Here is a 25,015-nt window from a genome sequence, read left to right on the forward strand (position 1 = left end):
CGAGCGTGGTGGTGGGAAGGTTAGCATGAACAGCAGGGGCGGAAACGAGCCAGACAGTTGAGGGGTGCCCGCTGAAGGGATCCACCACGCAGACGCAGAGGTATGTGTCATGACAACGCAGCTGGACACTCTTGGAACTTACCGGGATGTTACAAGACGCGCAATGGCCGGGTCCAGAGCATCAGGTCAGAACCCGTGAGCCGAAACAGGGAAGCCCTAGCGTGTCGCGTGTGCGCGGAATATCTGTCGATGGCAGCGAAGGAGGGTGTGAAGCTGAAGTGAATGAACGTGAAGGCCCGGAATGAGCCCAGCAAAGTGACGTTATGGAGCCGAAGGGCGAAAACGCAGACAAGGAGCGAAAGCCGAATTCTCGATGCCGGGAAAAGGAACGTGATGAGCAAGGCGAGGGCGAACTCGCCCAGCAGCAGGTCCGCACTGATGTCCAATGTTCCCGTCCAGGGGTGGGCGGGGAAGAGAACCAGCTCTTGGTATGATATAGACCAGAGGCTGATATGTCAGGGGGTGAGAAAGTTTGTTAAAGGAGCGACTATGGGACAACCAGTGTGGACTGTGGTGGTCGGGACGAGGCAAAAGGAAGAAAAGAAGCCCGGAAGATGCGGCAGGTGCAGGACCCTGGGGGTATAAGACAGGAAACTACCGCTGACCGGGCAGTCAGGCTCGGAGACATGGGGGTGGGGTCTACATAGAGGAGGGCCCAGCGCGGTCGAGTCCGGGACGTCGGTAGGAGCTGGGCCGGATGTTCCTGCTACAAACCGGGCCTACCTAAGCAGTCCAGACTGTGGGATGAGGTGTGGTGAGGTCGCGGACAGGTGGTGAGCCCGGGTCCCTGCAAGGATCAATCAGGAAGGGGGAAGGTCAGGATGGGCCGGCAAGAACGGACAGGGTTGGCAGGGTAGCATCCGTCCGCGGACGACGGGGCGAAACGTCCAGCCAGGGACGGAAGTGAAGATCACAGAACAGAGCCCTCTACCGCTTTGGGAAAGTAGTGTACTGTGTAGGGAGCGGAGAGAAAACATCGAACGGCCAGATGCCAAGATCGGAGTCCAACCCTGGGGGGAGCAGGTACACTAGCGTAGTGTACCTACGGTATGTACACTACACTACATACACTAGTGTAGTGTACCGATGTGAACGGTCGCTAGTGTACACTACACTCCCCTACACTCGTGAAGGGAGCCTCGAGTGGGACGCGCCCAGGGATGGAAAGGCAGGGAGTGTGAAGGGGGGCCAAAATAGTGTAGAACAGACGTGGAAGCAAAAGAAGCTGTGTCGTTCGTTCAGGAACAAGCACCTGACTGATGCGGCGCAGCGCACCCGGACGAGGCCAAGGGGGTTGCAACGAGACGGAAGCTAACCCAGCTGGGATTGGGCCGGTCAGGGAGGAGGCTGGACAAGCCAGTGTGCGCGGAGAGCGGAAGTGGGTGTGTCTCATCTGCCTCTCCCAAGGCGGTGCGGTGGCAAGGTGGAAAAGAGACGAAAACCGAAAGTGGGGGGAGGACAAGTGAGAGAAGAGAGCGATCAGGAAGTAAGGCGCCCCAGAAGACAGAGAGACCTGGCGTTCTCAGCGAGGCCTTGGCGTCTCGATAGTCGTTTTGACACCGGACAAGGCCACCGAGCAGCCAACCTGGCACGCCAGAACTGCAATTCTGCACCGCAAATCTGGTGTAGCTTATTTCGAATTTGGGCGGCACTCGCCGCCCAAGGGTCGCGAGAAACTCGACATTTTTAGCCAGAGGCCAGCTAGCCCTGGCTCGGCATCGAAGATCATGGTCGAGCATGTTTGGCGCCAGCATCGGGCGCCGTTTTGCCATCGACGATCCGGATGCTGTTCTGGGAAAGCTCCTGTTTTCGCCCTGCCCCGGATCTCCCCATGATGGGCCGCTTGGGCTGCGAATCCAGATCCGGCCACGTCTCACGATCCAGCAGCAGCAGCGTCTGTCAGCCGTTGTTGGCCTTGCGACTTGGCAAAGGGACGCGCGTCAGGAGCATCAGAATCTGGGTGACACAACGATGGAGCGACATCCTGTTGCAGACTGCCGCTTCTTCCCTTTCGCGCGACCTTACCGCTTGCAGAGCCACGGCCTCTCGTGGCTGTGAATCTGCAGCTTGACTGGTCGCGGCGGCCGTGCGCAGAGCACGCGAAAGCGAAGAGAATCCTGGATGGCCCGGGTCGACTGGGCAATTACGCTGCGGTGCAGGGCACTCGGTGTTGGCGGGCTGCGATTCCGGTGCCTTCGCTCCTGTCCCTTGCGGTTGGAAGCCGGACAGTGGTTGCCTGGACCCGACGAGTCGGATCCAGCAAGACGGCTCCAAGGCCACGACTTGGGGTTTGGAAGCAATTCCGTACTTGGCCCGTGCTGGTTGGCGGTGCGGGAGGGAGCGAGGTTGTCCGGCAACGGGCGACGCGGTGGAGAGATGTCGTTGCAGAATCGAAGACGCGAGTCGCGGCAGGGGTAGGCGGACGTTTGAGGTCGACCCGAGGGTGGGACTGGCGCGCGTCGTGATTCGCTGCTGATGCAGCGAAGATGGGGCAGCGTTGGGTTGCACTGACCCGAAAGCCGCGGCCTGTGGGTCTGGGGTGACAGGCACCACGGGTGGGTTCCATCTTCCAGGCAGCTGCAAAAGCGGGGCTACGCAGGGGTGAACTGTCTCAGATTTGTCGCAGCGGCTGGACCATGTCACCTCCGCACGGCAGCAACTTGTCTCGCCGTCAGCCATCTCGAGCCCGGCCCCCTCGTCTGTTCTCTCAAGATCCAGATCGCAACTCTCCGAAGAAGCGAAACAGATACCCGAGTTCCTGTCAACCCTGCACCGTACACTACTGTGTCCACAGTACTGAGTAACTGGCGGAGGCCAGGACAATTTTGGAATACCTCCCTGCACAAGACGAATGTTTCTCGTTCTCGGTTGCTCAATCAAGCTCCTCGGAAAAATGATTTCATGTTTTTTGAGACTGGTGCTAAGCAAGGTAGGAAATTACAAGGTTGCCCTGCGGATGACCGAGGGTTTTGTCAGGTCGCGGTCCCGAACCCAATCACCCCTTCATCATCGTCAGCATTTCCAATCGCTCGGTGTTTTGAGCGCAGCAGCAGAGGGGTGACATACTGCGGTAGATGCTTCCGGCCCTGTTTGGAGAGAATCTCGTGAGCCGCAGTGGAAAGTTGAACGTTTCTCTGACCAACAGCTCGACACCGCCTTCCTGCACCGCTCCTTCATCCCACAGGCAGCGTGAGTTGTTTCCTCACGACCGTGGCTCGTGGAGGGGGACTGGTCTCTGCCACCCCTCGAAGGGTTGCCTGCATTCGTCATATCTTCTTCCACGGCTTCTGATTGCACAGGTCTCTGTCTTCTCCACCTCGATAGCTATAAGATCCCTCCTTTTGGTCTGGCGCGGCCCTGAGAACCTGAAGCGTCATATCCCGTGCCTTTACTGTGTACTCTGTGCGGAAGTGCGGAATACATCAAGAGCATGCTTCATTCCAACAATCCTGTCCTGCGAGTGGAGGGCTGGTAGGACAGGCGCAGTCGTCGGACGCTCAGTGGCTTAACCAGGCTTTGACCTGCCGTGGAGACCACAAGCAATTGTCTGCTTATCCAGTCCAGCTCTGCGCAAGCAGAACGGGAGCGGGGATCCTCCGTGAGGAAGCGCACGAGTACGGCTGTGTTTTGCATCTGTATCGCGGTGCCTAAGAGCCGACTCGCGACCTGCATCAGCACACGGAGCGTACCACTCCCACAGGATGCTGTCCCTGCTGATTTCGCATGTCCCTCACAGGCTCCCCTTCTGAGCATCTTCGGTGATATGTTCTGTGCGGGCCCTACTATGACTAGTGTACATAAGGTACACAGCATGTATGCCGCCCAGCCGGTCCCGCCTCGACTTCGGCGAGCCCGGCAGCCCAGCCCAGTCCGGGAGTTGGGCAGGGATTGCACGGGACTAGCTTGTCGTATTGTATGTAACGTTATGTATATCCGGAGTACCATACATCCCCCAGTGCTCTGTAACCGTGGGCCTGAGTTTCTGATTCCTCGTGTTTTGCATGACAACGGTCGCCCTTTTGGGAAATTATCGCTTCTTTTACCCGTTCATCCACGGCCTATACGTCGGCTCTTATGGAGATCCCCGAGCCAATGATGACGCGATATTCTCCAAGGAAGAGGCCTCCAGGGACTGGACGCGCCTTGCCCCTCTGTTGCCTGTCGAGCGCTCGCAGGGACAGGCTCGGTACGGATTACAACAATGGTGCAAATGCCGAGCCTGGGCGGACACACGTCACCAGATCTCGTGAGAGGGGAGAACCTGGCGGGCGAAGATCCGATGGCGGGGGATGTTCGCAGCACCGCAGTATCCGAACATGACTAAGTAGGCGCGGCGCGGGAGCAGCAAGAGGAGCCGAGGGGCGAGGAAGAGCACGGAACGCGATACTCGATGCCGCTTTTTCGCTCCCGTTTGACTTGGAGGCGGCCGCGGTCGGCGGGTTTCCGCCTGTCCATCTGTTTGACGTTGAGAGCTGACCCACACAAGACGGCCGGTGTCTGCCCATCTGTCCCGCTCATGAGCAACATAGTGTACACTAGTCGCTTCGCGCAGTGCCAGCACATCATCAAGCATAGTGTAACATCAAGCTGAGCCAGGGGCGGGAAGGCTGAGCCTTACGGGGCTGGCTTGTCCGACCAGTCGCTCCGAGCTCTAACCCAAGCGTTCCGCGGGTTTGATGGGGACCGGACTCCCTCGTTGTCATATATCGAGTAGCGAGGCTCGGGTACGTCGGGGTCGGTGCCCATGACGACAGGATTTGTCTGACATAGAGTTCATCCTCACACATACCAGCCTTCCCGTTGGCACCTGTGCCTCACAGAGGCGGGATGATAAGCAGCCTTTCATCCGATTGACGCGTTCTCGGACTAAAAGCAGGGGTGAGGGATCCGGAGGGCCGGGCAGTTGAGTGCCGCGCTGAGCCGCAGCAGGCCGTTCCATGCGAGCAGACGTGGCAAATCGATGACCTGCGGCCATGATCCTTCCACAGCGGCCCTGCCACTCTGACACCTGGACTGCGCGGGAAACCCGACAGAGTGGGTTGACCCCGTCGGCGCCGGTCTACCGCGATGCAGGATACGACCCCAGCGACGATGGGCAGCTGGCCTTTCAGAGGCTCCGTCCGCAGCATGATAGCGATATGGTTAGAGGAATAACGGAAACTGCGCATGCCGGGGGAAGTGTACACAATGGATACTTCGTCTGGCAAACTTGCAATGGCTATCTGACACGTGAGAGGCCTGGGATTGGAAGCAGTGGTCCATGATAATAGTCAGGAACCCGGCCAAGTTCTTCAACTCAGTGGTTCACTTTCTAGTTCTTCTAATGTAATAGTTGCTACGGACTACCTCGCCCTTTGCACTACGACTACCACCCTTCCAAGAACATAGAGCGAAAGACGTGCAAATATGGTGACCTACAAGTCGTAGGCCCTATGGAGTCGGGTGTTGGAGCAACTCTGGGGTGAGCAAGTCATCGTGTCAGACCCCGTCCTATCTCTGCTTCGCCACCAGGGTGGAATGACACCGTAGGAAACATCGGGATGTATCCACCGCACCATGACAACATCTTTCTGACATTACCGTGAGTGGATGGCCGCACTCCGCCAACTGTTACAGACGTTCTCCTTATTGGGACCGCCATCAGAGTCGCGAACGAACAGAGAGGGAAGCTGGCCGTTCCCGTCACTTGGGCTCTCGAACCTACCACTCTCATTCCTTAATGATAAGGGCCTACCCTGGTATGCTTACACGCACGAAGTTAAAACAGACAGTTTCACTTCGCGACCAACAAGCACTGTCATCATAAAAGCCTCAGCGTCTGCATGTCGCGGGAGTTAGTGTTTGTGTAGCTCATGATCTTGACAATGGGCCAGCCCAGCTCTAGAGGGCAACAGACATCCAAACGCGGATCACTCGTCTAACTAACGGCGGGCAGTACTCGTTAGGTCGTCAGGCACTGGGACGAATATTTAAATGCAGAAAACAAAGATGTAAACCACACCCCCCCTCCTCAACATGTCCCCTCCAGCACCCCACGCGCAAAGAAAACTCGTTACCTTCCCTCCCCATTAATCCTCCTCCAAACCTCGCTCTCAGCAGCAGACAACTTCTCCCCCGCCGCCTTCGCCAGCTTCAACGCCGAGCCCAACAGCCCTTCCTCCTGCCCCTCCCCGTCGTCTCCCCCACGACTTACCCCCTGGTACGCCGGCGGCACGTAGCCCACACCCAAAGACGTGTTCTGCCGGTACCCATCCGGACCAACGCCCGAACCCGGCGGACCCGGCGCCGAGCCCGAACCCGAACCCGAACCGGCGGCTGGCCCCCATAACCCGCTAGCGGGGGTCCCTGCTGCGCCCCCCGTCCCCGGCGTGTACGCCGCCGCGGCCGTGGAGGTGCCGCGCTGGTGATGCTCCGCCGGCACGGCCGGCGGGGGGATGCCCATCTGCGGCGGCAAGGGCAGGCTCGGGCCGGCAGTTTGCACCGGGGGAGCTGGGGCAGCGGTTGGCGCCGGCGCCGGCGCCGGCGCCGCTGCTGCTTGGGGTGGGGGTGGGCGCGACGATGATGATGGTGCTGTTGCCGTGCCGGTGGCTTCGGGGAGGCGCGGGACGGCGCCTGGCTGTGGGGGAGGGGGGTCCCTGGGGTGGAATTGTTCGCGTCGGGGTGGGATTGGGGCTGGGGTGGTTTGGGTTTCGGATGGTGGAGGTTGTCTGAGTTGGGGGGTTCACGGGGGTGTTGTCTGCCTCTGCCTCTGCCGGCGCGGCGGTCTGGGGGGTGACGCCTGATGCTTTGGCGGCGTTGATGGGGCTCTTGGTGTGGAGTTGGATGGGTGGCATTTTGTTACTTGTTGCGAGAATGAAAGAGGGCTTCGCAGGGGGAAACTCGTTATCGCCAGACCTGTTGAGCTGACAGCTGATCTTTGCGGACCAGACAGGATCGTTGGGCGCAAGTTTCGCAAAAAAAAAAAAAAAAAAAAAAAAAAAAAAAAGGTGGGAGTAGCAGGCAGAGACAACAGAATCCTCAAGGCCTGGAAGAAGCCGGTGGGTGTGAAACCATTTAAGGTATCTGATTTCTTTGACCCCGAACCGGTAAGCCTTAGGTGGCACCTTCTTCTTCAGTTGCGTTGTAGTATAAGAGTCGAGGATCGCCCCGTGTAAGTGGCGACGTCATCGACAGGTGGTCCTGTACCAGCCACGGTCAGCTGGAATGTCCACCGGAACCCAGGCACCACCTGCAAGTGCCCCAACACCACCCATCCCATGTCTCCACTGCCTTTGGGGACAAGCATCGCGGCTGAGATGCAACCGAATAGCCTTATAAGGGTGCATCAATGATTGCCAGTGGCCGTGTTTTGGTAGAGTTTATCTTTCTCGCTCGGCGCGCTGTAGTATGAAGAGCAAGCACTGAGCGCCATGTCTGGATGTACTGTACAATACAATACCTGCCATGTATGGGAGAATTACCATGCTGATGGCTAAAGAGGTCCCGCCAAGACTAATTTCGGCCAATTGTCGGCAATGTTTTTACAGCGTCAATACCCCGCCAAGACCGCCAAGGGGTTTGCACTATCGCCACGGGTTAGCCACGGGTTAGTTCGCCGGGGGTACGGGGGGCGGCGCCAGCCCCCCGCTGGTTAGGATTCGGGTTAAGGTTAGGGTGAGGGTCAAGGTTAGGGTGCGGGTTAACTTCGTTTTCTTTTTTTTCGATTTGGTTGAGGTTTAGTAAAGTTGTTGCTGCGAGTCTTCGCGATTATACATTGTCGATGTTACTCTAAGTCGTCGCGGCCCCGCTCACCCCGTGGCGATTGTAAATACTTGTAAGCGGCAGTCTCCGAAATTAGTCTTGGCGGGACCTCTTTAGCCATAACCGGGACGGTAATTGCATCCCGCTGCCAAGAGCAGCAACTATCTGACTAGCCCAAAGCGGCCCTAACTAAGGTTAACTAAGGTACCTTAGGTAGCGTACAGAGGCTTGGCCATCATTGCGAACTGGTGACGGGTTCGATGATCTTCACGGTTGGAGTCGGCGCACTCGAACAAATGCTGGCGTGGGACACCAACGCCAAACACCGTCGCGCCGAGAACGATCGGAAGCCGTATTTTCTGCCACAGAGTCCAAAAAAACGCAGATGAACCCGGAACAAAATTGAATAAACTAAACTCCCACATCGCCCCAGCTCGTTGGGCGCCTGCCATCCTCTCGAGGATCCCGTCTTCGATGCGGGACGTGCCGCCGCACACGCGCTTCTCATCGATTTCACATTCTTTCGCCCCCCGATAACACATCGACCTGCCTCGGTGCAACCACCTAGGTACCCAAATCAACGATAGCTTATTGCAGCACGGATAATACGGGAGCGCGCAAAGATGGTGGGCAAAGTCAGCGACCGCGTCCTCCTCCGGGAAGGTTGGTGCCTCAAGACCAGGCCTGCGCTGCGCTGCTGGGAGTAGCTGGTCGCTAACCGGCCTTTGCTAGGACTCGAGCGCACCGACAATGGCATGAAGCAGACCAGCTGGCCCGACGTGCCCCCCATCAACCAGAAGAACTACTACACGTAAGGGTTGGCGTCCGGGATGGTCTATCAGCCGGGGGGCTGACATTGGTCGTCAGGGACTACATGAAGCGCGATGACCAGATCCTTTCGTTCCGACTCCAGAGCGAGGCGAATAGGGAAAGGCTAGTGCAGAATGCGAAGGACCGCGATCGCGCCATGAACACCACCAATGGCGAGGTTCCGCTTCCGCTCGACGACCTCCAAGGGGAGGATGGGCCTGCGCCCTCGGCGACCTTCATGGATCCCTCCAAAATTATCGTCATACACCCGGGGAGTCAGAACCTACGCATAGGATTTGCCAGCGACGCCCTTCCCAAGACAATCCCCATGACCTTGGCCACCAAGTATTCGCAGACCGAGTCCGAGATGCATGAGGCGCTTCCACGGCGACAGTTCGAGGGCCGGACAGCGGACCAACAGCATGGCGAGGAGTGGTCCAAGAAGTACCAGAAGATGTGCAACGACTTGAAGGTCGACATGCGCGCCAACAAGCGCAAGGTGCTGCCGAACTCGAAGGAGCTCGTCGTCAACTTCAACCGACGTACCGAGCCCGAGATCATCTCTCAACATAACGACCCGTTACAGGTCGAGTGGACCGATGTCAAGGCTCCGCAGGACTCTGCCGTCTTCATAGGGCAACAGGCACTGCGTGTGCCGGACGACTCGAACCCAAAGTTCAAGCTCTGGTGGCCCATTCAGCACGGCTGGCTGAACGAAGACGACTATCCCACCCGCGCCCACCTGTTCAACGATATCGAGACGCTGCTCGACCGGGCCTTCCGGCTGGAGTTGGGGTTAAAGAAGAAAGCAGACTGGAAACAATACAGCTGCGTCATCATTATACCGGACCTGTACGATAAACGGTATGTCGAATTGCTCTTGCACCTATGCATCGAGCTGTTCGAGTTCAGCCGTGTGTCGTTCATCCAGGAGAGCATGGCGGCCACATTCGGCGCAGGTTATACACAGGCCTGCGTGGTCGATGTTGGCGCGCAAAAGACGTCCATTTCGTGCGTGGAAGATGGCCTGTGCATTGAGGACTCGAGGATCAACCTCAAGTACGGTGGCTTCGATGTCACCGAGACCTTCATCAAGATGATGTTGTATGACAACTTCCCGTATCAGGAGATCAATCTCCGGCGGCGGTACGACTTCTTGCTGGCGGAGGAGCTCAAGATCAAGTACTGCACGCTTTCGCAGGCCAATATCTCGGTCCAGAACACCGACTTCCACCTGCGCGCGCCGAACCAGCCGACGCGCAAGTACCAGTTCAAGTACTACGACGAGGTCATCCTGGCACCAATGGGTTTCTACGACCCATCAATATTCGACAACTCGGCCAAGCTCCGCGGCCGCCGGAAGCTGATCGACCGCTCCTACAACGCCTACGACGTGGAGCTCCCGGACGACCCGGCCTCGGCGGCCCAGCTCGCCATCCTGGCCCTCATCCAACCCTCCGTCACCGTCACCACAACCACCGGCGCGCCGGGCGATATAGGGACCCCAAGCAAAGAACGCACGCAGCCCTTCAGTTTTCTATCCCGCAACGGCGACGTCAGCGGCACGCCTGGCACCTCCAAAGCACCGTCTCCGGCCCCGGAAGGCGCCAGCACGCCCGTGCCCGCGCCCTACATCTTCGGCTCCTCATCGCGCGACCTCAACGGGGGCAGCCCGGCGCCGGGCGGCCGCAGCACGCCGGCACCGGCCAACGGCACCACGGTCCTGCCGGGCACCTCGTTCGACGGCGCGGCGCAGTCGCAGCCGCAGCAGCGCAGCGCCAAGTCGCTGGCGGCGGAGCGCGACGCGGTGCTGCCGGTGGCGCCGCTCGACGTGGCGATCCTGACGTCGATCCAGAACGCGGCCCGGGGCGACGACAAGAAGGTGCGCGAGCTGCTGGGCAGCATCATGGTGGTCGGCGGCGGCGCCAAGATCCCGCACTTCGCCCCCTTCCTCGAGGAGCGGCTCAAGCTGCGCCGCCCGGACCTGGCCGACCGCATCCTGGTCAGCCGCAGCGCCCGCGAGATGGACGAGCAGGTCGTCGTCTGGAAGGGCGCCAGCGTCTTCGCCAAGCTGCCCACCAACGACTCGTGGATCACCACGTTCGAGTACAAGATGCTCGGCAGCAGGGTCATATACCATCGGGTGCTGTGGCAGTACTGACACTAATGCGCAACGGGAGCTGGGCGTGCTATGGGCTCTACCTGGAGGAGGGTGGGTGGATGGATGGATGGGAAAAGGGGCTGGCTTTCTCGCTGGGGGGGTTCGGTTCTATGGTGATGGGAGGAGTTTGCGGCGTAATGGTAATTAGCGGGCAAGACTAGCAGCGGGACATGGAAGACATGTTTCGCTCATCTCTGGGTCACTTTTTTTTCGAACAGAGGCTCTAGCAGATCGATGGTTGGGGAATTGACTAGACCTGGGCACTGGTTGTACTGAACACGGGGTAGCTGCTGTCGACGACAAACAAAATGCACAAGTGGCGTGCTGAACGAGGGATTGCTCGGCCCACCGAATATATTTCTTCCTGGACTTTCTCTCGTTTAGTTGCATGTACCTACCACGCTTAGGTACCTTGGCAAGGTGGCCGAGTGGTTAAGGCGCTAGATTTAGGCGATATTCGCCGCTCTCTAGTGGGAAACCGCGCGAGTTCGAATCTCGTCCTTGTCAGTCTATTTTTTAGCGGTTGCAACCATCGAGGAACTGGTGCCATTTTTTGGCCTTGAACTGCCCAGTTGGGATTGGATTGTTGGCGGAAGTATGGGGACTTTCTTGCCTTGATACTTTCGCGAGTTTCCCAGGTTTGTTTGCTTGGGTCCTGTCTCGTCGAGGTAGCAGGGCACCTCCCGCGCTCGGTCGAAGAGAAATGGATTCGCCTTCCGGTATCAAGCACCCCAGAGAGAGACCGGGCTCTCTTACCAGAGCTATTATCTCGTGCTCAACTTGCCCTAGAACTCGGCACGGGGTTTCCATGGTTGGTATTTTCGGGAAGCCGCCAGGCAGCGACTTGGTCAGGCAGGTGCCAGCCTCAAGGACAACCATCAGTCCGTCCCACGTATTGTCAACTTGACCGTTTCTGAAAAGAGCCGTTGCCCCTGACTTGCACAGCAATGGCGGCTGAGTCCCACGAGTAGTACTTACACCCATAGGAGTTAAGGCACCAGTGATTACAGTGATTACAGGTTGCACCCCTAGCATTGAGCAGCTTCAGAAACCTAAGTCCCAAAGCGCACTGCGAGTATCTCGCCAGATTAAGGTTGGTTCGTACTGGAATTGGATTCCTTTCCCTGGTGGGCAAGCTTGTAACGTTAGCTGCTAACCTGGCCGCCTCACCCAGCAACAGCAACCCACCCAGCTGGTTCATTCAGCACATTGTCGGGCCTCGGCGGACAGCAAGTTCGCCATGCTCAGCAACCATAACACGCACAACGAGGACCAGGACTCGCAGCCAGTCCCAAATGGCCGGCCGCTACCGCCGAATCACCATAGGCCACCTGGCCAGGCAACATCTGCGCGCATGGGCAACGTGAACGGGGAGATCACCACGCCATCGGCGGCAAATGCGAACCCCTCCCCATACCCGTCATCCGCACACCAGGCTCAGGGAGTTAATCCATTTGCGAGCCTTCCACCACGCTACCAACAGGAGTTGCTCGCTAGACTGCGTGCTTATCAACGGCGCGCTCAGCCGCCGCGTCCGCGTCCGCCGAATCACCAGGCTGGGCGCCGACGAATGCCACGACTACCTCCGGCGATCGCACCACCTCTCATCACAACCGGGCCGGTAGGCGCTCCGGCTGGCCCGATATCACTTTCCGACATACATCCCATCGCGGGCCGACCGCGCGTGCAGGGACCGCCCTGGCAACAGGCGGAGCGCGTCGTGCGCCGCCACGGCGCGATCGTGGCCGTGTACAACGCGGAGAGCGGGTACATGGACCTGGGGTTGCTGCTGGGCGCGCTCGGCGTCTCGTACGAGGTAGCCCAGCGCGTGCTCAGCTACATCGTCCCGATGCGGCGCGTGGTGATGCGCCGCGGCCCCGCCGGCCGGTCGAGCATCTGGGCGACGGTGGACGACGCACTCGACGCCATCGATCGGTACAACTTGTACGAGCACCCGCGGCTTCCCGCGTGGGCGCGCGACGTTGTGGTGGTGGCCAGACAGGGAGTCGAGCCGTTGGCACTGGGAGGTGCGGGGGGCCCGCCTGTTACGAACGGGTTTCCGACTTAAGGAGGGGGATTGGCTGGGGGGTTAGAGTGTGGGAAGGGATGGGTGGCGGAATAGAGGTTTCAGCGAGATGTGCCGACACACAGGGTAACTTGAGGTATCTGGCGAGCGGCCAAGTAAACAGGCCCTAGTAGGGGGATCATAGCGGTAACGTTAGTTACCTTGCATTCGTAGGACTAATGATTCATGGGGGCGAGATGCGAACACTGAGAATGGCACCGCCCCTGGCTTATTGGTCTCCAGAGTTTTGAGGTGCATTCACTCGAGAGATACGATAGAATTGTCGTCTATGCTGGTGAGTCGAGGATGTCAACTGCGAAAAAAGGCGGCTAAGTCCACTATGACATATTGAGAGCGGCGCTCACACGGTAAGGTACCGCAGAGAGGAAGTGCGCATCAAAGAGCGGTGCCAGTTTTAGCGCAGACGCGATAGGCATCCCATTCATGCTGATGATTCGCCCGCATTCCTGGCCGCCCATCGGGCCGGGCCCAGTTACGGACGGCGGCAGGCCCCACTTCAACCCGCTGCGAGACGGGACGGCGCGGGCCTGGGACAACGGAGACACGGCCCCACTTACAAGGGTTCCCGCTCCGAGGCGCGCGGCTGTTGGGTGTGGCCGGGCAAGCAACCTAGAATGCTCCGTTCATTTCAGGTTTTTTTTTCTTTTTTTTTTTTTCTCCTTCTTCTTTTTTGAAGAAGGGGCGATGCAGTTTCAGGTAGGTATGTCTCCTTGCCGCCGAAGAAAAGACACAGTCAGCCATGTGTTGGTCCCAAGCCTCGCACTGCACACATTGATCAATACGCTCGATTGGTTAACTATATCCCGACAGCGAGAGGACACGCATTCGTTCCGCCAAGGTTTCGTCAGCACTCACTCCCGGCCCCCTTTCTCCCACTGCCGCAGAATCAAGATGCAAAGCGAAGCTCGCGACACTGCTCTGTCGGCTCTGATGTTGGCATTTGGGAATGAATATTCTGGTCAGTGGTCTGCTGCAGAACTCGATGCGTCGGCTCCGATGTCGCCAAAATTGAAAGGGAAGGACAGTTGAGTTGAATAAAATGTCGTGGATGCTCCCTTCAGGCACGCGCCGCATGGTGCACCAGCGAGTAAATGGCAACAAATGCCTTCGCACCGTCGCCTGCTTGCAAATAAGAATGGCGGCGCTGCGGCCATGCTCAGCCTGTGTGTGAAGCGGACAGTGTCTGTTTCAGAGATGCCCACTAGGAACCCGGCTAGCTGCGACACCGAACACCCTATGTACGTCAAGACGGGCCGAGTCAACGGGGCCGGCGTTTGAATCGTTTGGAAGCTGCCCCAATGACTTCGGCGCGGCTGGGTCCGCTGGGCCGGGCTGGTCCCACTTTCAATGTTCCAGGTTGCTAGCCAGGGTCAGGGACCGGCCCCGGTCTGGGTCTCTCAGGGTGGGGCTCCGCCAATCAGCTCCTGTGGCGGGGACCCCATAGAGCGGTTGAGGACTTGCTCAGCTGCTCCCCAGGAAATTCGGGAGGCAGCTTTTGGAACCTGACTCGGCCTGACCGTCTTGATCTGGATGAATTGCTGGCTGAGCGGGTTGACAGACAGGCTGACTGTCAGACTTGCCGACACCTGGGCACTCAGGAATATATACCTGTTGTTGGCTGTGCCTGATCCCCACCCCTCGCTCGCGAGACTCTTGCTCGGTCGGTGCCCGCTTCCTCAAGTAGCTGCCTAGGGAGTCAAACCACCATGGCAGCTCCTGCAACTTCCAGCCAGCACCCACTGCCAGACGTTAGCCGTCAAGCGGGCGGTGGCGTGTCCGGAAAAGCCCACTCCGTCAGAACCCTCAACACCCCCGTGCTTGCGCACCTGCAGCAAGTCTACGCAGCTCAAGCCGGCAGCGACAAGAACTGGAGCCCCGAGAAGGCTGCTGCCTTCCTGAGGGACATACAGCACGACACCGACACGTTCCAGGATGGCAGTCCCTGGGACTTCAACTCGTTCCTCCGCTACATGACTTCGTCCGCCACCCAAGCCGTCGCACCGACCGCCCAGGAGGACCTTTCCTGGCCGTTGTCCAGCTACTTCATCAGCTCAAGCCACAACACCTACCTCACGGGCAACCAGCTAATGAGCGACTCCAGCGCCGACGCCTACAGGAACGTCCTGCTGCGCGGCTGCCGCTGCATCGAGATCGACGTGTGGGACGGCGGCGAGCCATCCTCGGATGAGGACGATGATAGCAGCAGCAGTAGCAGCAGCGACGAAGGCACGGGAAAGGCCAAACCGTCGAAGAAGAAGAAGCGCCTCAGCACGGTGACGGACAGGCTGCCCAAATCGCTGGCCAGTCGGCTGGAGAAGACAACGCTGGGTAAGAAGCCGGACCAGGTCGCCGCCAATAGGAGCCCCTACCACTCACTCACCAGGAAAACAGGCAACAAAATAAGCCCGGCTGCACCAGCCGATGCGCCGCCCGAGAACAAGGAGACTAATCTAAGCACGAGCCCGCCTCCGACCAGTCCGGTGAAGAAGGTCCCCAGCCCAAAGGAACCGAGGGTCCTGCACGGGTACACCTTGACCAAGGAGGTGCCGTTCCGCGAGGTCTGCGCCGCCGTCCGGGACTGCGCCTTCGTCGTGACCGACACACCTTTGATCGTCAGCCTCGAGGTTCACTGCGGCCCAGCACAGCAGGAGACCATGGTCGCCATCATGCAGCAGACCTGGGGCGAGTTTCTGCTGCCCGAGCCCAAGGAGGACGCCCAGCACTTGCCTTCCCCGGCCGATCTGCGCGGCAAGATCCTCGTCAAGGTCAAGTATGTCCCGCCCGATGGCGCGAGTCCCGTAGCGGACGATGGTGAGGAGGCCGCCGTGCCGGCCGACGCCGCGGCCAAGAAGAAGAAGCCGTCCAAAATCATCCAGGCGCTGAGCAAGTTGGGCATCTACACGCGGGCCGTGTCGTTCAAGAGCCTGACGCAGCCCGAGGCAACCATGCCGACGCACGTCTTCTCGCTGTCCGAGAACGGCGTCGCCGAGGTGCACCAGAAGAGCGCTCGCGAGCTGTTCGAACACAACAGGCGCTTCTTGATGCGCACGTACCCTTCGGGCTTCCGGTTCGACTCCTCCAACCTCGACCCGGCCGTGTTCTGGCGCAAGGGCATCCAGATTGTCGCGCTCAACTGGCAGAGCTGGGATGCGGGCATGATGTTGAACGAGGGCATGTTCGCCGGCACTGGCGGATACGTGCTGAAGCCCGAGGGTAATCCCCACACCTCCCTTTGCCCTCCTCCCCCCCTAACCTGAAACCACTTTCCATGCTGACGCACCGTGCCAGGCTACCGTGTCGAAAGGCCCCTCTCCTCCACTAACGCCAGCACCACCCAGAACCCCAACCCCCAAGCCGCCGCGGTCAAGCACTACACGATGGACCTAACAATCCAGGTCCTCGCCGCCCAATTCCTGCCGCTCCCGCGGGGCGACGCCAACCCGTCCTCCTTCCGCCCCTACGTCAAGGTCGAAGTCCACGTCGAGCAGCCCGGCGAGCGCCACGGCGCCCCCGCCGACCCCGCCGCCGCCGTGCCCGCCGGCGGCAAGGAGAAGGAGGGCGAGTACAAGGCCAAGACCAAGTCGATGCGCGGCTGCGACCCGGACTTCAAGGGCCAGGAGCTGCGGCTGGCGGGCATCCCGGGCGTCGTGCCGGAGCTGTCGTTCGTGCGCTTCCTAGTCCGCGACGACGAGCTGGGGCGCGACTCGCTCGCCGCCTGGGCCTGCGTCAGGGTCGATCGGCTGCGGGAGGGCTATCGCTTCGTGCACCTGGCGGATGCGCTCGGGGTGGAGTCCGAGGGGACGGTGTTGGTGAGGGTGGGAAAGAAGCTGTACTGACGGTGAGGATGAGGAACTGCAGGGTTTGAGTGTTTACGTTGGAGACTGCAAGGGGGCGAGAGAGTTGGCTTCAATGTTGGATGGTGATTTGAGTTGATGTGAGCGCCTTTGCAATGGTAGATAGCGTAGGTAGCCAAATTAAATAGATAGTCACATAGAGACAGTTCCTCGAAGCGTTCGTGAAACGGGGTGTCCTCGCGCGAATCCCTAAAGAGTGAGAAGTGGAGGACAGTTGCGACGAGTGAAGGACGCAGTGCCAAGACTCGTTTGCCTGCCGGAGCAAGCTTATCGCGCTGATAAGCGGCGTGGCTGGTGCGACGACCCACTTATTTTCATCACCCGTCTCCGGCTTGCGACCCGGGCGGCGCCGTTCACCCAACCCAAGCGTCCAAGCCTCCGTCTACCGAGTATCGTCAGTGTGCATTGAATCCAGCAAGCTACGATGAGCAAACCGGTATTATCTTTTGGACTAAAGAAGGCCGGCCCATCCAAGCCCGCGCCTGCGCTCCAAAAACGAGCGCCGTTCGGCGGCGGAGGCGACGATGACGGGTCGGGGGACGAGGCCGCACCGAACAATGTAGCCCAGGTCTCTGAACTCGACCTCTTGGGCAGCACACCATCCACAAACCCAAGCGACCCTCTCGAAAGCAGGAAAAAGCCCAGCAACAAAAAACACCTCCATCCCAACGACAGCCCACCTTCACAACCCCCACGACCCCCGGCTCCCCCCAAACCGGACCAATTCACCGACCTCTCCAGCGCCCTCACCTCCCGCAAACACGCCAGCTCGGCCGAAGCCGCCGACCCGTCCATCTACGACTACGATGCCGCCTACGACTCCTTCAAAGCCGCCAAGCAGGCCGCCCAGAAGGCCGCCTCCGGCGGCGACGACGACGCGCAGAGCAAGCGGCCGCGGTACTTCAGCGCGCTGCAGCAGACGGCGGACGTGCGGGCGCGGGACCGGCAGCTGGCGGAGGAGCGGCGGCTGGCGCGGGAGCGGGCGGCCGAGGGCGACGCGTTCGCGGGCAAGGAGCAGTTCGCCACCGAGGCGTACCAGCGGCAGCTCGCGGAGAACCGGCGGCTGCGGGCCGAGGAGGAGGCGCGCGAGGCCGGCGAGAGGGAGCGCAACAAGGGCCGGGGCCTGGCCGTCTTCTACCAGGACATGCTGGAGCGCGGCGAGAGGGAGCACGCCGCGCTGGTGAAGGCTGCTGAGGAAGGGGTTGGGGCGCGGGCCGGTCAGGCGGGTGCGGATGGGGAAGGGGAGGCGGAGGAGGACAGGGAGAAGAGCGCGGCGGAACGGGCGAGGGAGATCAATGCTATGGGCGGCAATGTGTTGATCAATGAGGACGGGGAGGTGGTGGATAAGAGGCAGCTGTTGAAGGGCGGGCTGAACGTGGCCGCCAAGAAGAAGGCCGAGGTGCAGCAGGAGAGGGCGAGGCAGGAGGCGGCCGCGGCCGCGGCTGCGCGGACAGGAGCCGGTGTGCAGAGCAAAGGGGTGTATGCGGCGGGCGGGAAACGGGCCATGCGCGAGCGCCAGTCGAGGATGCTGGAGGCGCAGCTCGAGGAGTCGCTCAAGCGGTCGCGCCAGGAGGAGGAGGAGGAGGCGGCCAAGATCGCGCTGGCCAGTAAGAGCCGGAAGACGGCGGCTGACTTTTCGAGCGCGAAGGAGAGGTATCTGGCGAGAAAGAGGGCTGCCGAGGAGGCGAAGAAAAACGGGGCGACAGAGGGGTCGTAAGCGGCAGTCCGTTTGACCACGGGGGCTGTCGCTGGCGATATCCCCGGGCTCTCTCGCTGCCACAATGCCTTGCGTGCCACTGTGTAGACCTCTGTAACTATGGAGCAGTTGCGGCGTGCAGCACATCTCCAACCCAGTATATACAGTCATCCCGACTGCCACCAAGCAGCCCCGCGTCAGCCCCGCGTCTATCCCATCCCTATCGTACAAGTACAGCGCGGGAGCTTCCCGAGCCCCGTTCCAAGCTCAGTGCGCATCCACGCCGCGCAATGTCAACGCAACCCTCGTCGGCCCTGCATCGCCTATGCGTTCGTGATGCTCTGGTTGCCGATCTCCTGCTGTATCCTCTGGATGTATGTCGCGTTGACGATGTTCCACGCCGCCATGTACTTCTCCATGCACTGCGTCAGACACGTCTGCTCGCTGCTGGACAGCGAGCTGCCTGGCTTCGGCACGCAGCGCTCGAAGCACTTCTCGTTGATGTTCTGCCCGGTTCCGGCCAGGTCAGCCTCCTCCAGCGCCGAGCGAGTGGATGGGGAATGGGAGAAAACTGGAGGCCGTAGGCCGTGAAGTGATCAATGGGGAGGAGGAAAGGCTGGAGGAGGGACATGCCTCGATCAGCGTCCGCGCGTTCGCCGTGTTGGTGGCCTGCAGCGCTTGCCGGATGATGGCCTTCTTGACCGCTTCCGAGTCCATGGTTGGCGTAAGATCGAGTTAGGTGGGCAGCGTGAACTGGAATCGGTTGCGTTTCCGCTGTTATGCCGAGGTCGTCTTCCGTTTGTTGACTCGCAGGAGGGTGGTGTGAAAAAAAGGTACAGCACCAGGTGTGGCGCACGCAGCAGCTTGAAGTGAGGCTGGTGTGCAATCCAATCCCTGAGTCCAGTTCTGCCGAACGAATCCTTCGTATGGTTGTGGAGAAGTGGGGCTCACGATTGGAACTCAACTTATCGTGACAGGGGTAGCTTGGCGATGCTGGCCCAACCCCGGCTCTCTGCCTGAAAAGGCCAGCTAAGGTAATCCGCCGTCAACTAGGGGTCTTGTGAGCCTTGTTCGAAGCTCAGTGGTTGCGATTCCCAAACCACACCTGCCGGTGGACAAGCTCCTGCCGGTCGAGCGTTCCGAACGGCCACACACTGCGTGCACTCGTTCGGACATTTTTTCTCTTCTTTCTTTTCATCTCTATTCTGTGAACCTTGGTTGCTTGCGCCCACCCCAAGACCGCTCATCAACGCCCCGTTTCTTTCTGTTCGGTTTCCTTTCCCTCACCTGCCGAAGACGCCATCGATACCACGATCCATCGGAACTCGGGCGCAATGTGGAAGTCGACGCTGTCGGCCTTGTGGCTGGCCACGCTTACATGGGGTGCAGTTCAGACTGGGGACGATAATGTGAAAAGCATAGCGGTGCGCTGCTCCGTGCTCCGACTTGTGAAATGGCGCCGGTGCTGACGACATGGACGGATGTTCTACAGCTGAGGACACATTCACTCGTCCAGGTGCGCATGCCTCCTTAATCTTCTGCTACTTCCGTGGAATATGGGCTGTCGACCTGACTTAACCATTGCGCCAGCCATATCTGGACTCCGACATGCAAAGTCGGTGGTACGACTTTGGTGGCGACACGATCATTCGCACCGACCAGTAAATACTCCCCATTCGCGAACGCGCCGGCGCCTCGTCCAGATTCTAACACAGTTCGCGCCAGGTACATACGCCTAACCTCGGACCACCAGTCGCAAAGTGGCTGGCTCTTCTCCCGCGTGCCATTGACAGCGACGAACTGGGAAATCGAGGTGGAATTCAAGATCCATGGCAAGAACCAGTTGTATGGCGACGGCTTCGCCATGTGGCTTACGAAAGAGCGCGGGAAAATTGGTCCCGTCTTCGGCAGCGCCGACAAGTTCGAAGGCCTGGGCATCTTCTTCGACACGTACAAGAACAACCGGCCGGGGGTCGTCTTCCCTTACGTCATGGCCATGGTCGGCGACGGCAAGACATCGTACGACAAAGACACGGACGGCAAGGACACCGAGTTCGCCGGTTGCTCGGCCAGGGGCATTCGGCACGCCAGTGTGCCGACCAAGTTCCGCTTGACCTACTTCCAGGACAAGTACCTCAAGCTGGAGCTACAGTACAAGTCCGAGGGCGAGTGGACGCTGTGCTTCGAGACAGACCAGCCGCCCGTCATCCCCCCGGTTGCCTACCTCGGCTTCAGCGCCGAGACGGGCGAGCTGAGCGACAACCACGACATCATCTCGATCAACGCCAAGAACCTGTACGCAGCCCCGCCGAGCGGCAAGTCGACTCCTGGCAGCGGCAGGGGCAAGAAGTTGGGCGCCAAGGAGGGCGGCAGCTGGACCTGGTTCTTTATGAAGGTGTTTTTCTTCTTCGCCGCCGTCGGCGGGGCCTACGTCGGCTACACGGCGTGGAGAGCGAACAGCAAGCGGAGCCACCGCTTCTGAGCGGGTTGGACGGGATCTGGGGAAAGCCCCTAGAAAGAATGGGATTTCTGACGACGATAACTGGCCAGGAAAATTCATGAAAAGATACCATACATATCATCCGCCTCTTAGCACGGAAGCCAACCGATGTGAAGGCGATCACTCGCTCACTCCCCCATGCATGTATCAATACCGTTGTCTCGGGAGGTCTTAGGGACGGGGTTTTAGCGTCTCTTCAACAGTGTTGTTTGGGGCCGCGTTACTCAGCAGGCTCACAAGACGGTCAAAGATGATGCGAAAGATGTGGTTTAGCCATAATCCTCTACCGATCTCGCGCCATACTCAGCGTTGGAGGGGCCCGTTACCCCCGCCTGTTGCCCTCGCAGCCGTCGTGGAACCAAGTGGCCCGGGCTGACTTGGATCCGCCAGGCGATGACGATGCGAGTCACGACAACGTTCAATAACAGATCGGCGTTGGCGGCTGATCCATGCCCGATGGAACGGGCCCTACCCCACACCATTCAGCCCCTCATCGATCGAAACCAACGTTAAAACGTCAGACATGACCGAGTGTGAGGAAGCGGCTGGTCACTGCAACTCGGACAAGGCGAAAATGCCCATGAAATGGAACCAATGCCTACCGACGGAGTCCACAGTAATCAATTTCCTCTCTCCCTCGTCTCGGGAATGGAAGAAAAGGGGCCATGTTCCCACGAACTGCGCACTGCTTGGGGGGGGGCTACACTAATACACAGTAGGAGCAACGTCGATTGCTCGTCGATGGATCTGGGCTACCACAAACCTAAGCGTTTGTTAGCTTGCTGCTACGCAGCTTGGCAAGAGCGACCGGGGCACTGGGCCGCTCGCTCCACCAGGATTTCCCCCTCTGATTCAGTCCAGCGCTGTGGGCTCTGCAATGTGGGGTTCTATGGAACTGAATTCTGCGAAAGCTCCTGGAGCTTGCTTCTCTGCTGGGCCTCTGAGACGACGCCTCGATCACGCATGCCTCAGCAATGCCTCTCCATTGCCAACACCTGGTTTGGCGCACACTTTGCCGTATTCGTGCATTCTTAACCTTCCTCAAACCCTTCACCGTATCTCCAATTCATGAAGAGTGCCCAATTAGCTCCTTTATTTAAAGCCTACAGGTCTTCCGCCCCTCTCTTCCGTCCTGCTTGACTATTATCTCCAGCTAGGAGCGAGCCGCAAAATAGGGCTGGCCTCGAGCCGCCAGGGAGGAAGGAATGCAAACCCAGAGTTTGTCGGCCCCTAGTACCCTTGGAAGCAACCTGAATCGTCTCTCCATTATACCCTCACCAGTGCGTTCTCTCCGACGGGACAAAGTCCAAAGTCCATTGGGCTCCTAGCTTCTTTTCTCTTTGTGCACCTGCCGGCAGCTCTCCCGCTCCGCCTCAGCCGTTCCCGGAAGTTGTGCGTTCTGCAACAACGTCCCCTTCGCCGTAAACCTGGTTGCAGCGGTTTGCAGCATCCGATCGGACCCAACAGCCTCAATCGAAAAATCAATAAGCTACCTTACCTATCCTGGGACGGGCTCGGCCATTTGCGCCGATTCCACGCTGCAGCCCCCGCGCGGTTCCGCGACTCAGTGCCAGCAGGCTACCCTTCCCCGCCAGATCCTCAGCGTCCGCCCGTCGCCTCTCCCACCCACCTCACCGCGGCGTAACCACAGCGAGCCCCTCCAAGGAACTTGCAACCAGTCACCATTGGCCGGCCGTTTGATTGCTGTGCAGCTCGTCGTCACAGCCGCTTGGCCGCTCTTCCTTTCTCGGACGCGGCCGCCCAATTGGACGGCGCAGGGCATTCCGGTCGGCTGTCCCCAAAACGCGCTTGATGCCCGCCCTCGGCTTCCTGAGAAGGAGACGGACGAGGGACGGCAACCCGGGCCCCTCGCCGCCCGCAACCCCGACCGCGAGCAGCAGCGCCGAGCAGCCCACCGTCCCGCGCAGCTCTCCCCATTCCAGCGCCGGTTCGCAACCCGCCCACCGCGTGTCCGCAACTGCTACTCAACAGCCAGGCAAGCCGGCCGAAGCGGAACCAATGAACACGCTACCCGTGCAGCAGCCACCTTACCCAGTGGCGCAACACACGCCCTCCCCTGGGTCCCAGCCGCAGAACGTGCCGCGCATCTCGAACCTGATCAATGCCCCGCAACAGCAACAGCCGCAGGACAGTTCGGCCGGGTACCAACAGCAGCATTCGGGCGGTCAATATGCTCCGTATCCCTCTAACCACGGGGCGGCGGCGGCGACGACATCAAATCAGGCCCAGCCCCAGCCACAGCAGCCGCAGCCGCAGCCGCAGAGGCAGCAGGATCAGCAACAGGCACAGCAAGTACAACAAGCGCAGCAGCACTATCAACCAGAACAGCAACAACTAGCACAGCAGACGGTGCAGGCGGTGCAGCAGGTGCAGCAGAGCGAGGCTCGGGTGACGAGGGGAAGATACTCGCTGGCGGACTTTGAGATTTTGCGGACGCTCGGGACGGGCAGCTTCGGCAGGGTCCATCTGGTGCAGTCAAGACACAACAGCCGGTTCTACGCCATCAAGGTCCTGAAGAAGGCGCAGGTGGTCAAGATGAAGCAGGTGGAGCACACCAATGACGAGAGGAGGATGCTGGGCGAGGTGAAGCACCCGTTCCTGATCACGCTGTGGGGCACCTTCCAGGACGCGAAGAACCTCTACATGGTGATGGACTTTGTCGAAGGCGGCGAGCTCTTCTCGCTGCTCAGGAGATCAGGCGTGAGTCCGCACCGGAAAATGGTTGGTTGCTCCGGTGTGCTGACGGCCCTGGCAGCGCTTCCCCAATCCGGTGGCCAAGTTCTACGCCGCCGAGGTTACGTTGGCCCTAGAGTATCTGCACGCGCGGAACATCATCTACCGAGACCTGAAGCCGGAAAACCTGCTGCTTGACCGGCACGGCCACCTCAAGATCACGGATTTCGGGTTCGCCAAGCGCGTGCCGGACAAGACCTGGACGCTCTGCGGCACCCCAGACTACCTGGCACCCGAAGTCGTCTCCAACAAAGGCTACAACAAATCGGTAGACTGGTGAGCACCGCCTGCCATCGTCCGATATGCCCGCTGGGTTCTCCCTCTCTAATGCAGCTCCGCTGATGCGCGACGTCGGGGATAGGTGGTCATTAGGCATCCTGATCTACGAGATGCTCTGCGGGTACACGCCGTTCTACGACAGCGGCTCGGCCATGAAGATCTACGAGAACATCCTCCGCGGCAAGGTCAAGTACCCGGCCTACGTCAACCCGGACGCGCAGGACCTGCTCGAGCGGCTCATCACGGCCGACCTCACCAAGCGGCTGGGCAACCTGTACGGCGGGTCCCAGGACGTCAAGAACCACCCCTGGTTTGCCGAGGTGACGTGGGACCGGCTGGCGCGCAAGGACATCGACGCGCCGTACTCGCCGCCGGTCCGGGCCGGCGCCGGCGACGCCAGCCAGTTTGACCGGTACCCCGAAGAGACGGAGCAGTACGGACAAACCGGGCATGACGAGTAGGTGTTTCCGTGGTCGTTTTGCCCTCCTGAAGCGGATAGCGGAATTGACGCGGTTGCAGATACGGCTACCTGTTTCCAGACTTTTGAAGCGGCTGGTTGATAGCGCAACCCGGACATGGGAGGATATGCCGACTGCCCTCTCTTTCGACTCGCGAGGGCCGTGACTAGAACACAGGGACTGGGAAATGCATGGGACGGACCGGGGGTGGGGGCGAACGGATTGCTTGAATTTACGGAGCTTGGGAAATCGGAAAAAAACAAAGCGAAACGGCCCGGATTGGTTCCTAACTCACTCTGAGGGTCCCGGGGGGAGGTGGTTGGGGGGAAGAGACCTAGGATATTCGATTCGTGATCCTTGAGTACCTATCTCAACCTTGCCTCTCAACCTTGACTGCTTTACGTTACCTATACCACGGAACAGACACCACACATGAAGAGCATTGTTTACATGGCGCCTGCACAGGCTAGGAGAGCACCGTTAGAGTTAGGTTCAGGTTTGACTTGACCTCTTGGGTACCAGAGATACACCAATGCTATTGGAGTTTGAATCCGAGCTCTTCCTTCTTTCTCTCTCCCCCTCCCTCTCTCTTCGCTTCATTGTTCTCTTTTAGATGG

At 59.7% G+C, this 25,015-nt stretch overlaps 10 protein-coding genes and 1 non-coding gene across 11 annotated transcripts; 8 read left to right on the top strand and 3 right to left on the bottom strand.

Moving 5' to 3' along the window:
• The first annotated feature begins 85 nt into the window (after positions 1–85).
• On the top strand, positions 86–753 carry THITE_2119621 (uncharacterized protein). Its single transcript, XM_003655622.1, has one exon. The coding sequence runs from the start codon at positions 324–326 to the stop codon at positions 492–494; it is 171 nt and encodes a 56-aa protein (XP_003655670.1). The 5' UTR covers positions 86–323; the 3' UTR covers positions 495–753.
• A 1,032-nt stretch (positions 754–1,785) lies between these two features.
• On the bottom strand, positions 1,786–2,739 carry THITE_2130957 (uncharacterized protein; the record flags this gene model as incomplete). The annotated part of the gene is made up of 2 exons (XM_003655623.1): positions 1,786–1,956; positions 2,086–2,739. The coding sequence occupies 2 exons, from the start codon at positions 2,737–2,739 to the stop codon at positions 1,786–1,788; spliced, it is 825 nt and encodes a 274-aa protein (XP_003655671.1).
• A 3,260-nt stretch (positions 2,740–5,999) lies between these two features.
• On the bottom strand, positions 6,000–7,423 carry THITE_2096695 (uncharacterized protein). Its single transcript, XM_003655624.1, has 2 exons — positions 6,786–7,423; positions 6,000–6,676 (listed from the first exon to the last, which is right to left on the bottom strand). The coding sequence occupies exons 1-2, from the start codon at positions 6,891–6,893 to the stop codon at positions 6,113–6,115; spliced, it is 672 nt and encodes a 223-aa protein (XP_003655672.1). The 5' UTR covers positions 6,894–7,423; the 3' UTR covers positions 6,000–6,112.
• Positions 7,424–8,048: 625 nt separating this feature from the next.
• THITE_2119622 (ARP8-like protein) lies at positions 8,049–10,843 on the top strand. The gene is made up of 3 exons (XM_003655625.1): positions 8,049–8,463; positions 8,533–8,611; positions 8,668–10,843. Exons 1-3 carry the CDS (start codon positions 8,424–8,426, stop codon positions 10,769–10,771), a joined length of 2,223 nt encoding a protein of 740 aa, XP_003655673.1. The 5' UTR covers positions 8,049–8,423; the 3' UTR covers positions 10,772–10,843.
• Positions 10,844–11,185: 342 nt separating this feature from the next.
• THITE_t112 lies at positions 11,186–11,278 on the top strand. Its single transcript has one exon. It is a non-coding gene; the product is annotated as a tRNA-Leu (tRNA).
• A 733-nt stretch (positions 11,279–12,011) lies between these two features.
• THITE_2130960 (uncharacterized protein) lies at positions 12,012–12,839 on the top strand (the record flags this gene model as incomplete). The annotated part of the gene is made up of 1 exon (XM_003655626.1): positions 12,012–12,839. The coding sequence occupies one exon, from the start codon at positions 12,012–12,014 to the stop codon at positions 12,837–12,839; it is 828 nt and encodes a 275-aa protein (XP_003655674.1).
• A 1,479-nt stretch (positions 12,840–14,318) lies between these two features.
• On the top strand, positions 14,319–16,941 carry THITE_2119625 (uncharacterized protein). Its single transcript, XM_003655627.1, has 2 exons — positions 14,319–16,070; positions 16,146–16,941. Exons 1-2 carry the CDS (start codon positions 14,564–14,566, stop codon positions 16,691–16,693), a joined length of 2,055 nt encoding a protein of 684 aa, XP_003655675.1. The 5' UTR covers positions 14,319–14,563; the 3' UTR covers positions 16,694–16,941.
• A 35-nt stretch (positions 16,942–16,976) lies between these two features.
• Positions 16,977–18,563, top strand: THITE_2119626 (uncharacterized protein). The gene has a single exon (XM_003655628.1). It carries the CDS (start codon positions 17,136–17,138, stop codon positions 18,426–18,428), a length of 1,293 nt encoding a protein of 430 aa, XP_003655676.1. The 5' UTR covers positions 16,977–17,135; the 3' UTR covers positions 18,429–18,563.
• Positions 18,564–18,730: 167 nt separating this feature from the next.
• On the bottom strand, positions 18,731–19,124 carry THITE_121986 (uncharacterized protein; the record flags this gene model as incomplete). Its single annotated transcript, XM_003655629.1, has 2 exons — positions 18,731–18,913; positions 19,041–19,124. 2 exons carry the CDS (start codon positions 19,122–19,124, stop codon positions 18,731–18,733), a joined length of 267 nt encoding a protein of 88 aa, XP_003655677.1.
• Positions 19,125–19,430: 306 nt separating this feature from the next.
• Positions 19,431–21,418, top strand: THITE_2119627 (uncharacterized protein). The gene is made up of 4 exons (XM_003655630.1): positions 19,431–19,831; positions 19,900–19,923; positions 19,998–20,068; positions 20,133–21,418. Exons 1-4 carry the CDS (start codon positions 19,742–19,744, stop codon positions 20,887–20,889), a joined length of 942 nt encoding a protein of 313 aa, XP_003655678.1. The 5' UTR covers positions 19,431–19,741; the 3' UTR covers positions 20,890–21,418.
• Positions 21,419–22,331: 913 nt separating this feature from the next.
• Positions 22,332–24,987, top strand: THITE_2119633 (uncharacterized protein). Its single transcript, XM_003655631.1, has 4 exons — positions 22,332–23,628; positions 23,684–23,937; positions 24,023–24,397; positions 24,460–24,987. Exons 1-4 carry the CDS (start codon positions 22,720–22,722, stop codon positions 24,485–24,487), a joined length of 1,566 nt encoding a protein of 521 aa, XP_003655679.1. The 5' UTR covers positions 22,332–22,719; the 3' UTR covers positions 24,488–24,987.
• The last annotated feature ends 28 nt before the right edge of the window (positions 24,988–25,015 follow it).

The sequence above is a fragment of the Thermothielavioides terrestris genome, chromosome 4 (assembly GCF_000226115.1).
Source record: "Thermothielavioides terrestris NRRL 8126 chromosome 4, complete sequence".
In the NCBI taxonomy this organism is placed as follows: Eukaryota; Fungi; Ascomycota; class Sordariomycetes; order Sordariales; family Chaetomiaceae; genus Thermothielavioides; species Thermothielavioides terrestris.